The sequence below is a fragment of the Microtus ochrogaster genome, unplaced genomic scaffold, assembly GCF_000317375.1.
Source record: "Microtus ochrogaster isolate Prairie Vole_2 unplaced genomic scaffold, MicOch1.0 UNK30, whole genome shotgun sequence".
NCBI classification, from domain to species: domain Eukaryota; kingdom Metazoa; phylum Chordata; class Mammalia; order Rodentia; family Cricetidae; genus Microtus; species Microtus ochrogaster.
Genome location: NW_004949128.1, coordinates 4,055,619 through 4,068,899, shown reverse-complemented (window position 1 = coordinate 4,068,899; position 13,281 = coordinate 4,055,619). Strand labels below are relative to the sequence as shown.

At 35.6% G+C, this 13,281-nt stretch overlaps 1 protein-coding gene across 4 annotated transcripts in view; it reads right to left on the bottom strand.

Annotated features, from left to right (window-relative positions):
• Window positions 1-294: 294 nt before the first annotated feature.
• Window positions 295-13,281, bottom strand: part of Gabrg2 (gamma-aminobutyric acid type A receptor gamma2 subunit) — an 84,281-nt gene continuing 71,294 nt past the window's right edge. The window contains exons 7-10 of one of the 4 annotated variants that reach the window (XM_005368192.2): window positions 11,723-11,875; window positions 6,403-6,608; window positions 4,217-4,240; window positions 295-2,696 (exon numbers count right to left, since the gene is read on the bottom strand). In XM_005368192.2, the coding sequence (XP_005368249.1) occupies window positions 2,421-2,696; window positions 4,217-4,240; window positions 6,403-6,608; window positions 11,723-11,875 (659 nt within the window). In that variant the 3' untranslated portion in view covers window positions 295-2,420. The remainder of the gene's footprint in view (window positions 2,697-4,216; window positions 4,241-6,402; window positions 6,609-11,722; window positions 11,876-13,281) is intronic. The other 3 variants (XM_005368193.2, XM_026789797.1, XM_026789798.1) reach the window with 3 other exon arrangements.

The window sequence follows — 13,281 nt, the reverse complement described above, 5'->3', positions numbered from 1 at the left end:
AAAGGTTGGCTTCTCAAGTAGTGTTCCAGTGACACTTTAATCCCAACTTCGAGAAGTTTTTGTACATCAAAAGTGCTGTAGTACTTCATTAACACTTCTGTCTTCCTTCTTCACTCTACCCAAAATGCTTGCTTCATTTTTTTTTCCAGTGAAGGAAATCACTTTCTGAATGTTGGCAACAAAGTTAACAAATAAAGCTCATTGAAATTGTATTTATAGACATGAAATTGGAAAGAGAAGATAACTCTTGAGAGAAAGAGAAAACCATTCAACCAGACAACTGAGATGCCCCCATGGATTAGAATGCAGCATTTTTATTGGAAAAGTTCATATGTTAGGCAATTCTCTGTGAAAAGATTTGCAAATACATAGACATGGAGAAGCTGATGATTAAGAATTGGATGATATATAATTTATATCCATAGTTGATATTATACTCATGTTGGAAAGCTAGCTTTAATTTTTTTTCTCAGTGTCCCTACTACAGAACACATTCCAAGTTGACATTAATATCATGTTTCTCACAATTGGAATTTGCCAACAACTCTCCCCAAGAGCCAACATTGACTATTTTGACAATTTAAAACAAGAAAATAACCGTCTATTTACATCTGTTTGAGGTTAAATACTAAAGCACTGGTATATTCAAGGTTTGCAAAACCAGCAGCTGAATGTTTTCAAGATTCATCCAGATAAATTACAATGAATTCATGTGGTTTTATATTAACAAAGACATTTTCTTTAATTGTATTTTCATCATCTATAAAGTTATACTAACTATGATTTAACTTTGATTTAAATTAGTGTTTTCCTTGAAGAAGAACTGATCATATGGTACTATTTTTTAAAAAAATAAGGATTCAGAATGATGACATTAAAGTCTAACTTATATCTGAAGTCAGGCAATCACTTAATTGTCATGGAGCAAAATGAGCCTATAGTCAGAGGCTCAATGTTATCCATGTAAGTCACTAAGTGTTGTTTCAGTTTTTAATTTAACCTTCAGTACATTTTTTTTTCTCAAGCACAGAACACTACATACTGTAGACCAGTCAGGTATGAATTTTGTTCATACTTTCATAGGTTCACAAGCAGAAATTTTTTAACACATTAAATTGATTCTTTAAAACAATCTGGATAAATAATGAAGAAACTCTATGCTCAACTCATCAATTGCATACATATTTGTAAAAGTAGATATTATTTTAAAACAAATATAGACTTTGCTTAAAAACAAATTTTTGAACATGAATATATGAGCTGCAGTTCTTTAGATTCTCTGGTTACTTCTACAGATAACGTATCACTGGCCAGAAGCAGTGTGAGAAGATGAATCACTTGTTCTGGCTCAGAAAAAAAGATATTCACCAGATTATAAGAGGATGTGTTGCTTTCAACCATGTTTAATGAGCACTGACTACGGGCCAGGCACAACGTAAGATGTTGAGAACCCAAAGAAAAAATGACAAGGACTCTGCCCACAAGGCATTAACCATCACTAGAAGCAGATATTGGGATGGTAAGAGTTTTGTTAAGAACTCACATCCTCAAAGAAAGGTAAAACAGCAGCAAGCGCATACATTGATTTTATAGGCTAGTGATGAAGTTGGGCATATTTAGAGCTGTCAAATGTCAATCAACCTAAATTTATTCAAATTTTTAATGTCATACAAGACTAACATAATTTTAAAACCTGAATTTTCATGCATGAGGGAGAAGAGAGTGAATCCCCTCCAATTTCAAGCCTAAATCTCTGTAATTATGTTAATATATTCTCTTACAGCCCAAAGACACAAAATAAAAGACAATACTATATGATGATCATTTAGGTCATTTATTTTGGCTCTAGAGAGGTGCATGCATTAAACTTGAAGCATTCTACATTACTGAAATATTTACATCACTGTACATACAATATGCAGGAAATTTTCTTCCTACCTTGAAATAAAGGTTTAATAGAATTCTAATCTAGACTTTTCTATTGTGATTCTTCACCATAGAGGGAGGTATTCTAATTTGCTCAAATTTACTACAACTTGACCACAAGTGAACACCGCACGCAGCTTTGCCCCTTTTGTACTACACCATGTTGGAATCAAAGACTGATACCACCACCTTAAACACTCAAGGCTTTCATTGTTCCTATTGCTGTTACTCAAAGATAGCATGCTCAGTGTAACAGTCCTTGTTCTAAGCTTACTTTGCCTTGCAGGTTTGAAAGACAGTACACACCGAAGTTCAAATTACAATAACCAAAGGAGAGTTGGCACAGATAGTACAACAGTATATGTATTACTAGGTTGAGAAAGAAAAACAAATTCAATGACCACATAAGGAATTATTTCATTGGATTTAGAAAGGACATTTTCTTTCCATGAGATTCAGTGAATAAGACCCCTATCCATTAAACCCATACTTTCTCACAGATAAAGATAAGAGACCCAGTAAACCAGATTGAACAAACAGAAGGCAGTGGGAAAGAAGATCCGAGCATAGGAGTCCATTTTGGCAATGCGAATATGTATCCTCCCATGTCTCCAGGCTCCTGTTCGGCAGTCTTCAAAACAGCAGAAGAAACTGGCACAGTCCTTGCCATCCAGACACTCATAGCCATATTCTTCGTCTCTTTCTTGAAGGTGTGTGGCATTGTTCATTTGGATGGTTGCTGATCTGGGACGGATATCAATGGTAGGGGCCTGAGACAAGGTAGGTAAAGGAAAGAGACCCAAGTCAGAAGCACTGAATGTAGGCTATACAGTTCCTCCACCATGTCACCAATGAGATGATGAATCTGAAAATGAGTACTCAAGGAACTGCTTATGGCATCGTGAACTACGATGGCAAAATTGAACTTAGAAAGATAGCACGGTTGCAGGTTTCAGACTTTGAGCTTAAGCGGTGCAGCTGGAAATAATACCATCAAGCTAATAGCTACAGCAAGAATATTGAACACCATAAGAACTCAAAGTATAAATATTTAAATCAAACTACATGGAATCTCATTCCACTAATTATCAGACGTGAAGCTGGTTACATGAAGCTGGTTAATGGTACTGCAAGTGAGTAAAAATAGAGAAATAAAAATGCATTGGTTTTCAAATCAAATTGCATGTCATGCTAACTTATAAGCAAGTAGGAACCCATCATACTACTACTGATAATGCTAATATGCATGGAGAAATAAAGAAGATCATTGACTTGGTACCACAAAGATTTAATTTATGTATTAAGATAATGTAGTTTGTCTAACACTCACCATCTTCAAGTTTAAAATTGTTATCATTGTTTACATACATCGAGTGAGATTGAGAATTCAAAAAGGATGTCATTACTTGTCAAATTTTTCTTAGCAAGATAAACTGCAGTTATTGACAATAATCTAATATTCCATGTTTGACCAATAATAAAATTAAACGAAGACTTGATGCTTACTTTTAGCTTTTAGAGTATATAAATATAAACAACAGTTTCTAAATTAGTTATTAGAAAGAATAAAAATCTCATTTCAATATTTGACAGAGCCAATAGACCTGGTGATCACACTGGCAGAAAAGGAAGAAGATTTTAATTTAAAGTCTTGTAAACACAGTTTTATTAATATAAAATTCTCAAGTACATAGAAATTGTTCATAAAACATGGTTTGTTTTTTGTTTGTTTGTTTGCCCTTTTTTTGGTTTTATGAAACAGGGTTTCTTTGTGTAATAGTCCTAGCTGTTCTGAAACTAGCTCTTGTAGACCAAGCTGGCCTTAAACTCACAAAGATCTGCTTGTATCTGCCTTCAAAGTGCTAAGATTATAGGCATGTGATATCACTGCCCAGCATAAAACATGCTTTAAAACGTTGTTTTAATTACGGAGTCAAATTTTAGCTTTAAAAGTATATATACTTCATATATATGTGTATATATGTAAATTATAGACAGTGAAATGTATTTCATTTGTACAGTCCATTTGGGCTTTGGATTTTTGGGATTATTGAACCTGTGATTACTACTGGCCTTGTGGTTTTGAGCTGAGTGTAGAATCAAAACCTACACAAATAGTGTCTAGTCACTGAATCAATTCAAGAGATTTATAGAATGTTCTCCACTTGAGTATGTCATCATCTAGTAGACTACTTAAATGTTTACTCATAAAAAATAAAGCACCATGAAAAGCATTAATAGTTAATTTAGCAGTGGCATGCAGTGAAATTTCCATTCCAAAACATTATACCTTGAAGGAAAACATCCGAAGAAGCTTTGGATTTGTAGACAGAAAAGAGAATGCATTTTTTAATAGGAAGAAGGAAAAGGAATAAAAAGAGAAAGAGAAACAAAATAAGACAAATTAAAAATACATTTCGAAAACTCAGTAAGTAAAATGAACTGAAAGCCTAGACACAGAAGGTGGGCTCTGAGGTTGGCACAATTAGCATGTCTAAAGTTAGAAAATGACATTTCGTGATTGGTGATCAAATCCTTAGCAAATTAACCCACAAGTACATGACTGTGAAAGTCAATGCTGTTCAGTTCCAAGGATACATCCTAGTGAAAACTTTGCCTGTAGAAAAATAGTATGAATTGTGTGATTGCCGTTAAATAGGAGCTCATATGTGAGTCCTGACAAGGAGAAGAGAAGGGCACAATAAACAAGGAAATACATTTTCAGCTTCTTAGATCTTCACCATCTAGACGACTACCTAGTTCTGATAAGTAAACAAATTGGCTTAAAAGGAAAAAAGTGCATAAGATTCTCAAGGAATTACATTTCCTTGTATGTTCTGGTCTCTCTTCTTGTCTGTCTGAAATTTTTCTTCTTCTATTTCCATGGACCTGAATTAAGTCCAACTATTTTTGTCTCTGTAGCAATTTCTACACTGAAGTGATAAGGAAAGCCAAAGGACTTTTGTAAAGGACTTCAGGCTTCACCTAAAAGCCTGCCTCCCATCCTCATCTTAGATGAGGATCAGTACAGCCATCTTATTTGAGGTAGAATGAATTAGGAAATGAAGGATATGGATTAAGTAGAGAAGGAAAATTCAAACAATAATAGGAAAAATGGAAAGGTAGAGACGTAAGAACAGACAGGGAAAGGGAGGAGCACACACAGTACAATAAATATTTGGGACATTGAAAGAAAGCAAATTTCTTGATTTCCTTAACCAGTAAGAATAGTGATGCTATGTTATTTACCTTCCACAAAGTCTTACTTTCAAACAAACATGTGTCATTTATAAAATATCTTCACCATTTTCAGTATTTCTGGAGGTGTATCAGGGGTATGAGTCAGATCCAGCCAGAGTTCTCTAGCCATCCCATAATTCATGGCAAGACTGGTAGCCACTGTGATACTGCTCACGCCTCTCAGAGCAGAAAACCAGGGCAGGGTCTCAATCCAGAAGGGGAGGGTCATTAATTTTGTCATCCTCTCAAAAGGAAATAAATTTACACTTTCCAGGGGGCTTCTGTGACCCAGACATCAGACCCAAGTGGGTAAATAGGTATCTATATTCTGTCCTCAACATTTCCCCATAAAAGATAAGAGCTTTGCTTATTTATATGTATGCTTCATTCTCTTCTTTTATGGTTTAGTACAAGCATACATGATCTTACCTGTTTCCAAATCAAGCAGTCACCAAGAATAAAATGTCAGGTTGTCAAGTGTACAATCAGTATCAACTCCTATCCTATCCACCAAGATAAATAACCCTTATTTTAGCTTTTTATAAATTTTTAAATATTTTCTTGATTTGTTGATCTTCATAATAATATTTAATTTTGATCAGCCTTATTTGACCTTAGTTTTGATATAACCATATTATTTGATATGTAAAAGCAAAGACAGGAAGGCTAATTAACTTTCCCACAGAATATTAAACCATTTGTTTTTTTAAAAAGATACATATAAGTATGCAATGATAAGAAACCTTCTAGCAGAAAATACATAAATGCATATAAATCCACACACACACCTACACATGTGCATACAGACACACATACACACACACACACACACACAGAGAAAGTTATTTACAAATTAGTATGACTGGTAAACTAATAGAAGAAAGTAATGTTTAGAATCACTTTGGTGTGTCTTTTAACTAAAAACATAGTAAGATGAAAGTCAGTGACCCATAGAATAATAGCTCACACATGAATGTATTCCTAAACATTGCTTTAATCCTCCATATGGAAGATAATGGATAATTATATTTGCATAAAGAGTCTGCCTTAGAGTATCTTGTAACTCTGACCTAAGAAATGATCATAAATAAGCCTTTATACTGTGGTCAAAACCTCACTGATTCTCTCTTGTTTCAAAGTGCTGAGCATGCATGTAAGCTCACCAGTGCAAACCCAAGCCAAATCCCAATGACCTTTTCTAAGAGTTCAGCTGTTCTGATGGAAAATGATACATACAGGGTTTTTCTTCTTTTTGTCTTTGTCTTTGCTTGGTTTCCGATTGCTGACAAAATAATGCAGGGTGCCATATTCCACCAAAGCAGAAAACACAAAGATGAAACAAACAGATACGAAGAGATCCATTGCCGTGACATAGGAGACCTTGGGCAGAGATTTTCGGGCTATGGTGCTCAGAGTAGTCATGGTCAGGACAGTAGTGATACCTATAAGGAAGCACAGGAAAGGAGATGACATGATGTCATCAGTAAGGGGACAATCTGAGCAGCCATTCTGAAAATATCACTTAGAGTCAACAACCCCAGAAAGGGAGGAGTAACTGCAAAACTAGAATTAACTCACTCTATTAAAAATACTGTCTATCTTTTAGGTATAAATTATCCTAGATAGCATTGAGTACATAATGAAAAATATAATAGATGCGATTCTTGGTGCTTTGTATTTTAGTGAGAAGAAGCAGTATGAATGAAGTTAGGAAAGAAAATCCTAATTTGAATTTCTGATAGATGTCACGGAAACGGCAGGGATGGAGAAAACCTCCTTAGACGGAGTTCATTCACATTGGAGGACTTTAGAGACATCCAAGCTGAAACTGAAGCTTCAAAGGTAAAGTGAAATCAGCTTTTTGGCTATTAACAAATTGAGGGTAGACTCTGAGGAAAGCCAATCATGTCTATTTATGAAAATTTAGGATGCCTGCCATCTGCAGAGAAACAAGGATATCAAGGGGATATTGGTGAAATAGAAGTTGTATTAATCATGCATTATACATGTAGTATAGGGCATTGTTTTCTTCAATAGGGGGAAACCATTAAAAATTCCTCAATAGGAGAGATGGATTCATGCGTAAGTGACACTATCTAACTAAGATTTTAACAAAGAAAATAACTACCTCAAATAAGTTATCATACCACCCAGAGCACAAGAGGAATGATATTCTCTCCAGGCTAGTATGATAGAGATGTAATAAAAATGTGGGCATCCTGACAACAACTGCTTTACACTGGATTACCTTTTTAATTTCCATATGTATTTGTAAATTCAGGAAAATATATAGAATGAAACCCCAGGAATCTGAGAAGTTTTGAATCACACTGAGTTAGGAAGTTATGCAGTTCTGGGAGCCTCCACAACCAGTTATATTCTTATTGGTTTAGATAGTGTTCGGCTTAGAGTTCAGCATGGAAAATAGTGGTGCATCTTAGATATCTTTGTGAATATTAAATAATGTACTAATGAATGTAGAAGGTATTGTGTTGAAGATTTGGACTGTAATTCAAGGGTTCATGTGCTAACAGTCCTCAGCGTGACACTTGGGGACATGGTGCAACATTTAGTTATAGGAGAGGAGTTAGGACATTTTAGGTGCACACATGAAGAGATATTAAGATGCCTGTCCCACTCTCCCTCTCCCCAGCTCACATCTATCTGCATGACATAAGCAGAATTCTTTCTTTATGAACTTCAACCATGATATCCCATAGTTCAGAACAGCAAGGCCTAGTGACTATATGCCGAAACCTTTGAAACTTTGAACCAAAGCAAATCTTTCTTCCATTCACATTTATTTACTTTATATACTTGCTACACTGATGAAAAACTAACACAGGGAACTGACACCAAACAAAGTCCCAAGTACGGCTAGATATTTGTGTTGTTTATTTTGGAGATGATCTACTTCCTAAGCTAAAAGAAACTAATTAGGTTGGGTACACATTAATTCAAATAGAACTTCTTGATTGTACCTAATTGCATCTTATATTTTTGGAGAGAATGTCAAAGAATTGGAAACCGGGCTTTCATTTTCACAATCAGGCCTGAAGCTACACTTGAACTTTGAAAATGTGAAAATGTAGCTATTTTTGGTAGAGACGATGGATGAGTTCATTTTAGACCATCTGGCATGTGACAATTAAATAAAAAACAAATTTAGACACATTACTTAAATACTGATCTCACAAAAGAGAAAGACAGTGCTTAGGACACAAGAATGTTCATCACAGCTATACAACGTATATCTTGAGGAACTGCTCCATCATTTTTCCAGGGTGCTTCCAGGGGTCACAAAAAAAACGAAAAACTATGACATTAGGAAGTAAGGAAGTTAGGGTTTTACATGAATTACCAATAACATAACTTGATGTACTCTTGAATCCCAGTTTTACCTACTGAAATTAAATATTTCTTACCTTGGAGAAAGGAATGAGAAGCACAGCTTTTACATATTACTCCCATCCTGGCATGAAGTGAGGATCTCAGGGATGCTGTTTCACCTCAGAATACTGGAGTGAAAAACACCAGCCTCTGTTTTCATCGTGCTGTGCACCCACTCTCACTATAACACGATTAATTTTCACCAGTTACCAGCTGTGTACCAAACCACATTCATGTGTTACAAGATCCAGAAATATGTCCTCAGAAAGAAACTGATTTTTTCTGAGTATTGTCTGCCATATTACATGTAAGCTGAATCTGTTCTGTGACAAGAAGTTCAAAATCTATAGGTGTTCAAGGTAGTCTCATTTAAATTTTGACTACAAATGCCTGAAAAGATCATAGAACTTTACAAATATACAGTAATATTCTGAAAAGTGACTGGATACTTGACTCACTTTGCATTAAAACAAAAGCCCAAATGTGGGATGGGAACAAGATAAATGCATCACCCCCGTGAGGTGGCCATGAGGTGGTGTTGTGGGATATTCCTTTACACTGAAGGAAGATGTGTTACTATGATTGGTTTAATAAAGAAGTTAAATGGTCAATAGCTAGGCAGCAGGTATAGCAGAGACTTCTGGACAGAAGAAAACCAGGTCACCAGCCAGACACAAACACAGATAGAGATAGAGATAGAGATAGACATAGAGAGAGAGGGGAGTGAGGGGGGGATATATATATATATATATATATATATATATATAGAGAGAGAGAGAGAGAGAGAGAGAGAGGGGGGGGGGAGAGCAAGACATGCAGAAATCGGTAAAAGCCACAAGTCATATGGCAACACATAGGTGAATAAAAATGAGGAAGGGAGGGAGAGGGCAATAGGATAGTAGCTAGGTAAAATGAGAAAAGAGTATATTGAAAAATTCTTAATAAAATAAATAGAAAAGCAATTGTTTAAGTTTTGAGAGCTAGTAGGACAAGTCTAAGCTATAGACCAAGCATTCATAATGAATAATAAGTCTCCTTGACATTTTGTTGTGAGCTGGCAGCCCAAAGAAAAATCTAAGGGTGGGAATAAATTTCCTGTGCTTCCAAAATATTCTCGGTGATATTAATGCATTGTTATTTTAGAAGCACTGATCTAAAGCACTGAAAACAAAGTTAAGATAGAGAAGCATGTACAGCTTGGCTTCTGTAATTTGACGATAAGGAGAACTCAGCAAGTCCTCATACCTAGAACAAAACCATGTCTAATTTTCCAGGGTACATGTCTGCTGCCAAATGACTGTGTGACTTTGGGACTATTACTTAACTCTCAGCATATTTACATGCTTAACTAAGCTCTGAAGTGTGATAATCACTGCAACTTCCTCCTGTGTTGATTCTGTGATGGTTCTTTCTTCCTGGTGCATAATTGCACCAGGAACACTGAGCACCACTGATCTATACATGATGAAAGCAGAACCTGTTTCCTGTCTTAGCAAGGGCCTTCTGTCAACCCATCTTGACATCTCTTTCTTTTCCAATGGTTTCTTGTTAGAGAACACTTTTCACTGAGAGGTTGAAATGAATCAGTCATGTGGTCATAGATGATATATTGGTAAAAGGAATCTAGCCTTCACAGGACAGACTAAAATGTTTTCCACAAAATAACTTTGGAAAGATGGTACACTGGAATTTTTCAGAGCATTTTTTTCATAAACATATAAATTAATAGAATAGTTGCTGATGCAGTAGCACGTTGGAAGCTCTTTGCCAGAGAAGAGCAACACATCTAGAGTTTCCCCTGGGAGATGGTAGCATGCTCACACGGGACGCTCTGCAGTGTTAGGCTGAACGTACTTGGAGTTTGTTTCAGTACGTGGCATTAGATAGGATATTTGAATTGTTGAATAGGATTTGTAACACAAAGTACTGCATATATCAGAAAAATCAAAATAACTTCATTTTGAAACAGATGGGAAACTAAATTGGGTTTGGAAGAGAACAGATATGCAAATGTTCTTTTTCTCCCAGTAATCACGTCTGCCCTCAGTTTAATAACCTGGTACAGATCATTTTATCAGAAATTATAAGAGTCAATATCACTTTTGAGGCTTTTCTCTGCCTAATGTTCTTTGCATAGAATATGTTGCTCTAGCCCAGTAAACTCTTCAAATTAGGAAACAGAATGGTACCTGTTTTGCATGTGATAAAACGATGGATTAGAGACACTGAGGTTTATTGCACAGCTCTATTGTATGTATGGCTGGAAATAAAGATCACTGAACTTCAACATCCGTGTTCTGATATTGCTTTTCCCACCACGGAGTTAGCAAGACATGTAGTACCAGGTTGCACATAGCCAATGACTGAGTTTCACATAGAAAGATCATTCATTCTGTGGATGGAGGCTATAGTGTTCTTCTGAGTTGGTAGCTTTGCTTTGGTTTGTGGAATTCTTCTTCCATATATACAAAACGATAAAAATCTAACAAGGTATCGCCACATCTAAAATTTTGATTAAATTACAAATGATAATAAAACAATAGTGTTTTCTAGATTTGTCAATAAGTGCTTCCCACTTATTAATAATTTAGATGGCTCTTCTGGAGTCAATTTTGTTAAATATCATCACAGTAATGAATTGTGTGGCATTAGCCAGGAGTGATGTGCTAGGAATAGGATAACAGTTGATTCTAGAAAACAACCATGCTTGGTTTCCTGTACTTCCCTTTCCCAAGATACTAAATTTTTCACCTTGGCAGATTTCAAACTCCTATATAACATCATAACATCACTAAGCAAATGATTGATAAAGGATAAATGTGGTCAGCACTCATGAATACGTGTGGAGACGACTAAAGAGCAGAAGTGGATAAAAAATCAAAATTCTCTTGAAATTAAGTTTTTTTTGAATTTTATATTTAGTTATATGTATTATTTAATTGTACTAAAGAAATACTGAGCCAATTAAAGAAGATAGAACTATAGAATTAGTAACCCTTAAATACATTAAATAAAAATAATCATATTGACTTTCATTAAAATAATAAAAAATGGATTTTCATTTAGCTTTTGAATTCTGAGTGAACCCACTTAAAAGGAGAAATAAGGAGTGATTTTTCCCAGGTACTTATCTTGATAGACCAGAGCACCTAGAAGTATGTCTCACCTAAAGATGTTCTGGCAGGAACAGCATCCTTATTGATCCAAAAGGACACCCAGGATAGAACCACGATGAGTGTGCAGGGGATGTAGGTCTGGATAGTAAAATACCCCATTCTTCTGCTCAGATCAAAGTACACAGACATGACCACATAGTCTCCTGGAAGAAAAAGATGGAGCTGTGGGAAATCTCATTGAACACCATGAAGTATGGGCAATATGCCCATATTCAACTCTCTTGCACATACAATTTGAGAGTTGACTTGAGGGCTAAATTGAGAGCTCTTGTCTAACTACGTGGGCAAAACACAAAAATGAAATTGTAAAATACAACCCAGCCTGAACTGGAACCTAAACCTTCCTGCAGAAATATTATCAGAGAGAGAGAACTAATTTTGAGTCTTAAAAATATTTCGTCTTTGAGATGACTCTGGTTCTTGCCTTCCATATGTAGCATCAATGTATAAGGTCTTCTTTGTTGTGAGTGGAGAAATATCCTTTATGCATAAAGCCTTGTTTGATTGCCTTGTATTACACATTCTTATTATTTCTATATATACAGACCACTGGAGAATATCTAGGTGACTGACACTCATTAAGATATAGTTTGCTCAAAATTATAGCTTCTTTCCCTCGATGAGATATTTCCTCATGATTTCACTGAATCATACAATCATTTTTTAGCAATTGCTTTTACCCATGATTGCGCTTTCATTTGGGTGCTGATGCTATAAGTGCTGTCATTTGATTTTTACCTGCATGAATCCCTAAACTGTACCTCTTCCCTCCACTCTCACTCAGTCACTAGCACACCGCTTGAGTGCAAATGGGCTAATATTGGAGTCACTAATATTGGAGGGATTCATTCCTAAATTAAAGTCAATACTTTAAAGTCCAAGAAGAATATTATGAAACAATTGAGTTTTAAAAATGAGTGTAGACATAATATGACATTTAGTCTAAGAAGGAGTAATATTAGGAGATGAAAAAAATGGAATGTAGTCAAAAATGTCTCATAGACCATGGTGTACATACTGCTATTTTTTCCTGGTTTCTGCTGTTATTGTACTGTTTTCTACTTATGTGGTAAGTAAGTGCACAAATATGTAATAATAGTGATAATACAAACCTAAGGCAAAATACAGCACTGATTTTGAATAGCCACTCCAGTGGAACAATCCATGGAGGCAAGTGATTTTGAGTCTATGCAAGGGTGTGTTTAAGGGCTTGGCTACCTTCCCCCAGGTGTGTGACATTTCATTTGTGAGTTCTTTGCAAAAATGTCATTTTATATTTTTAAATAAATTTATTATTTTTAATATATTATGGAACTTGTCTACAATCCCAGAACGAGGAAGGACAATTGGCTATTTTAAAGCCTTCCTAAGAGCCTGGGCTGCATAATCAGTTTTCAGCCAGCCGGAGATATATAGTGATACTTTATCTCAAACAAAGAAGCAAACAAAACCAAAATCTGAAATAAAACTGGAAAACAAAGAATTAGAAACAAACCCTCAGCCGGGCGATGGTGGCGCACGCCTTTAATACCAGCACTCGGGAGGCAGA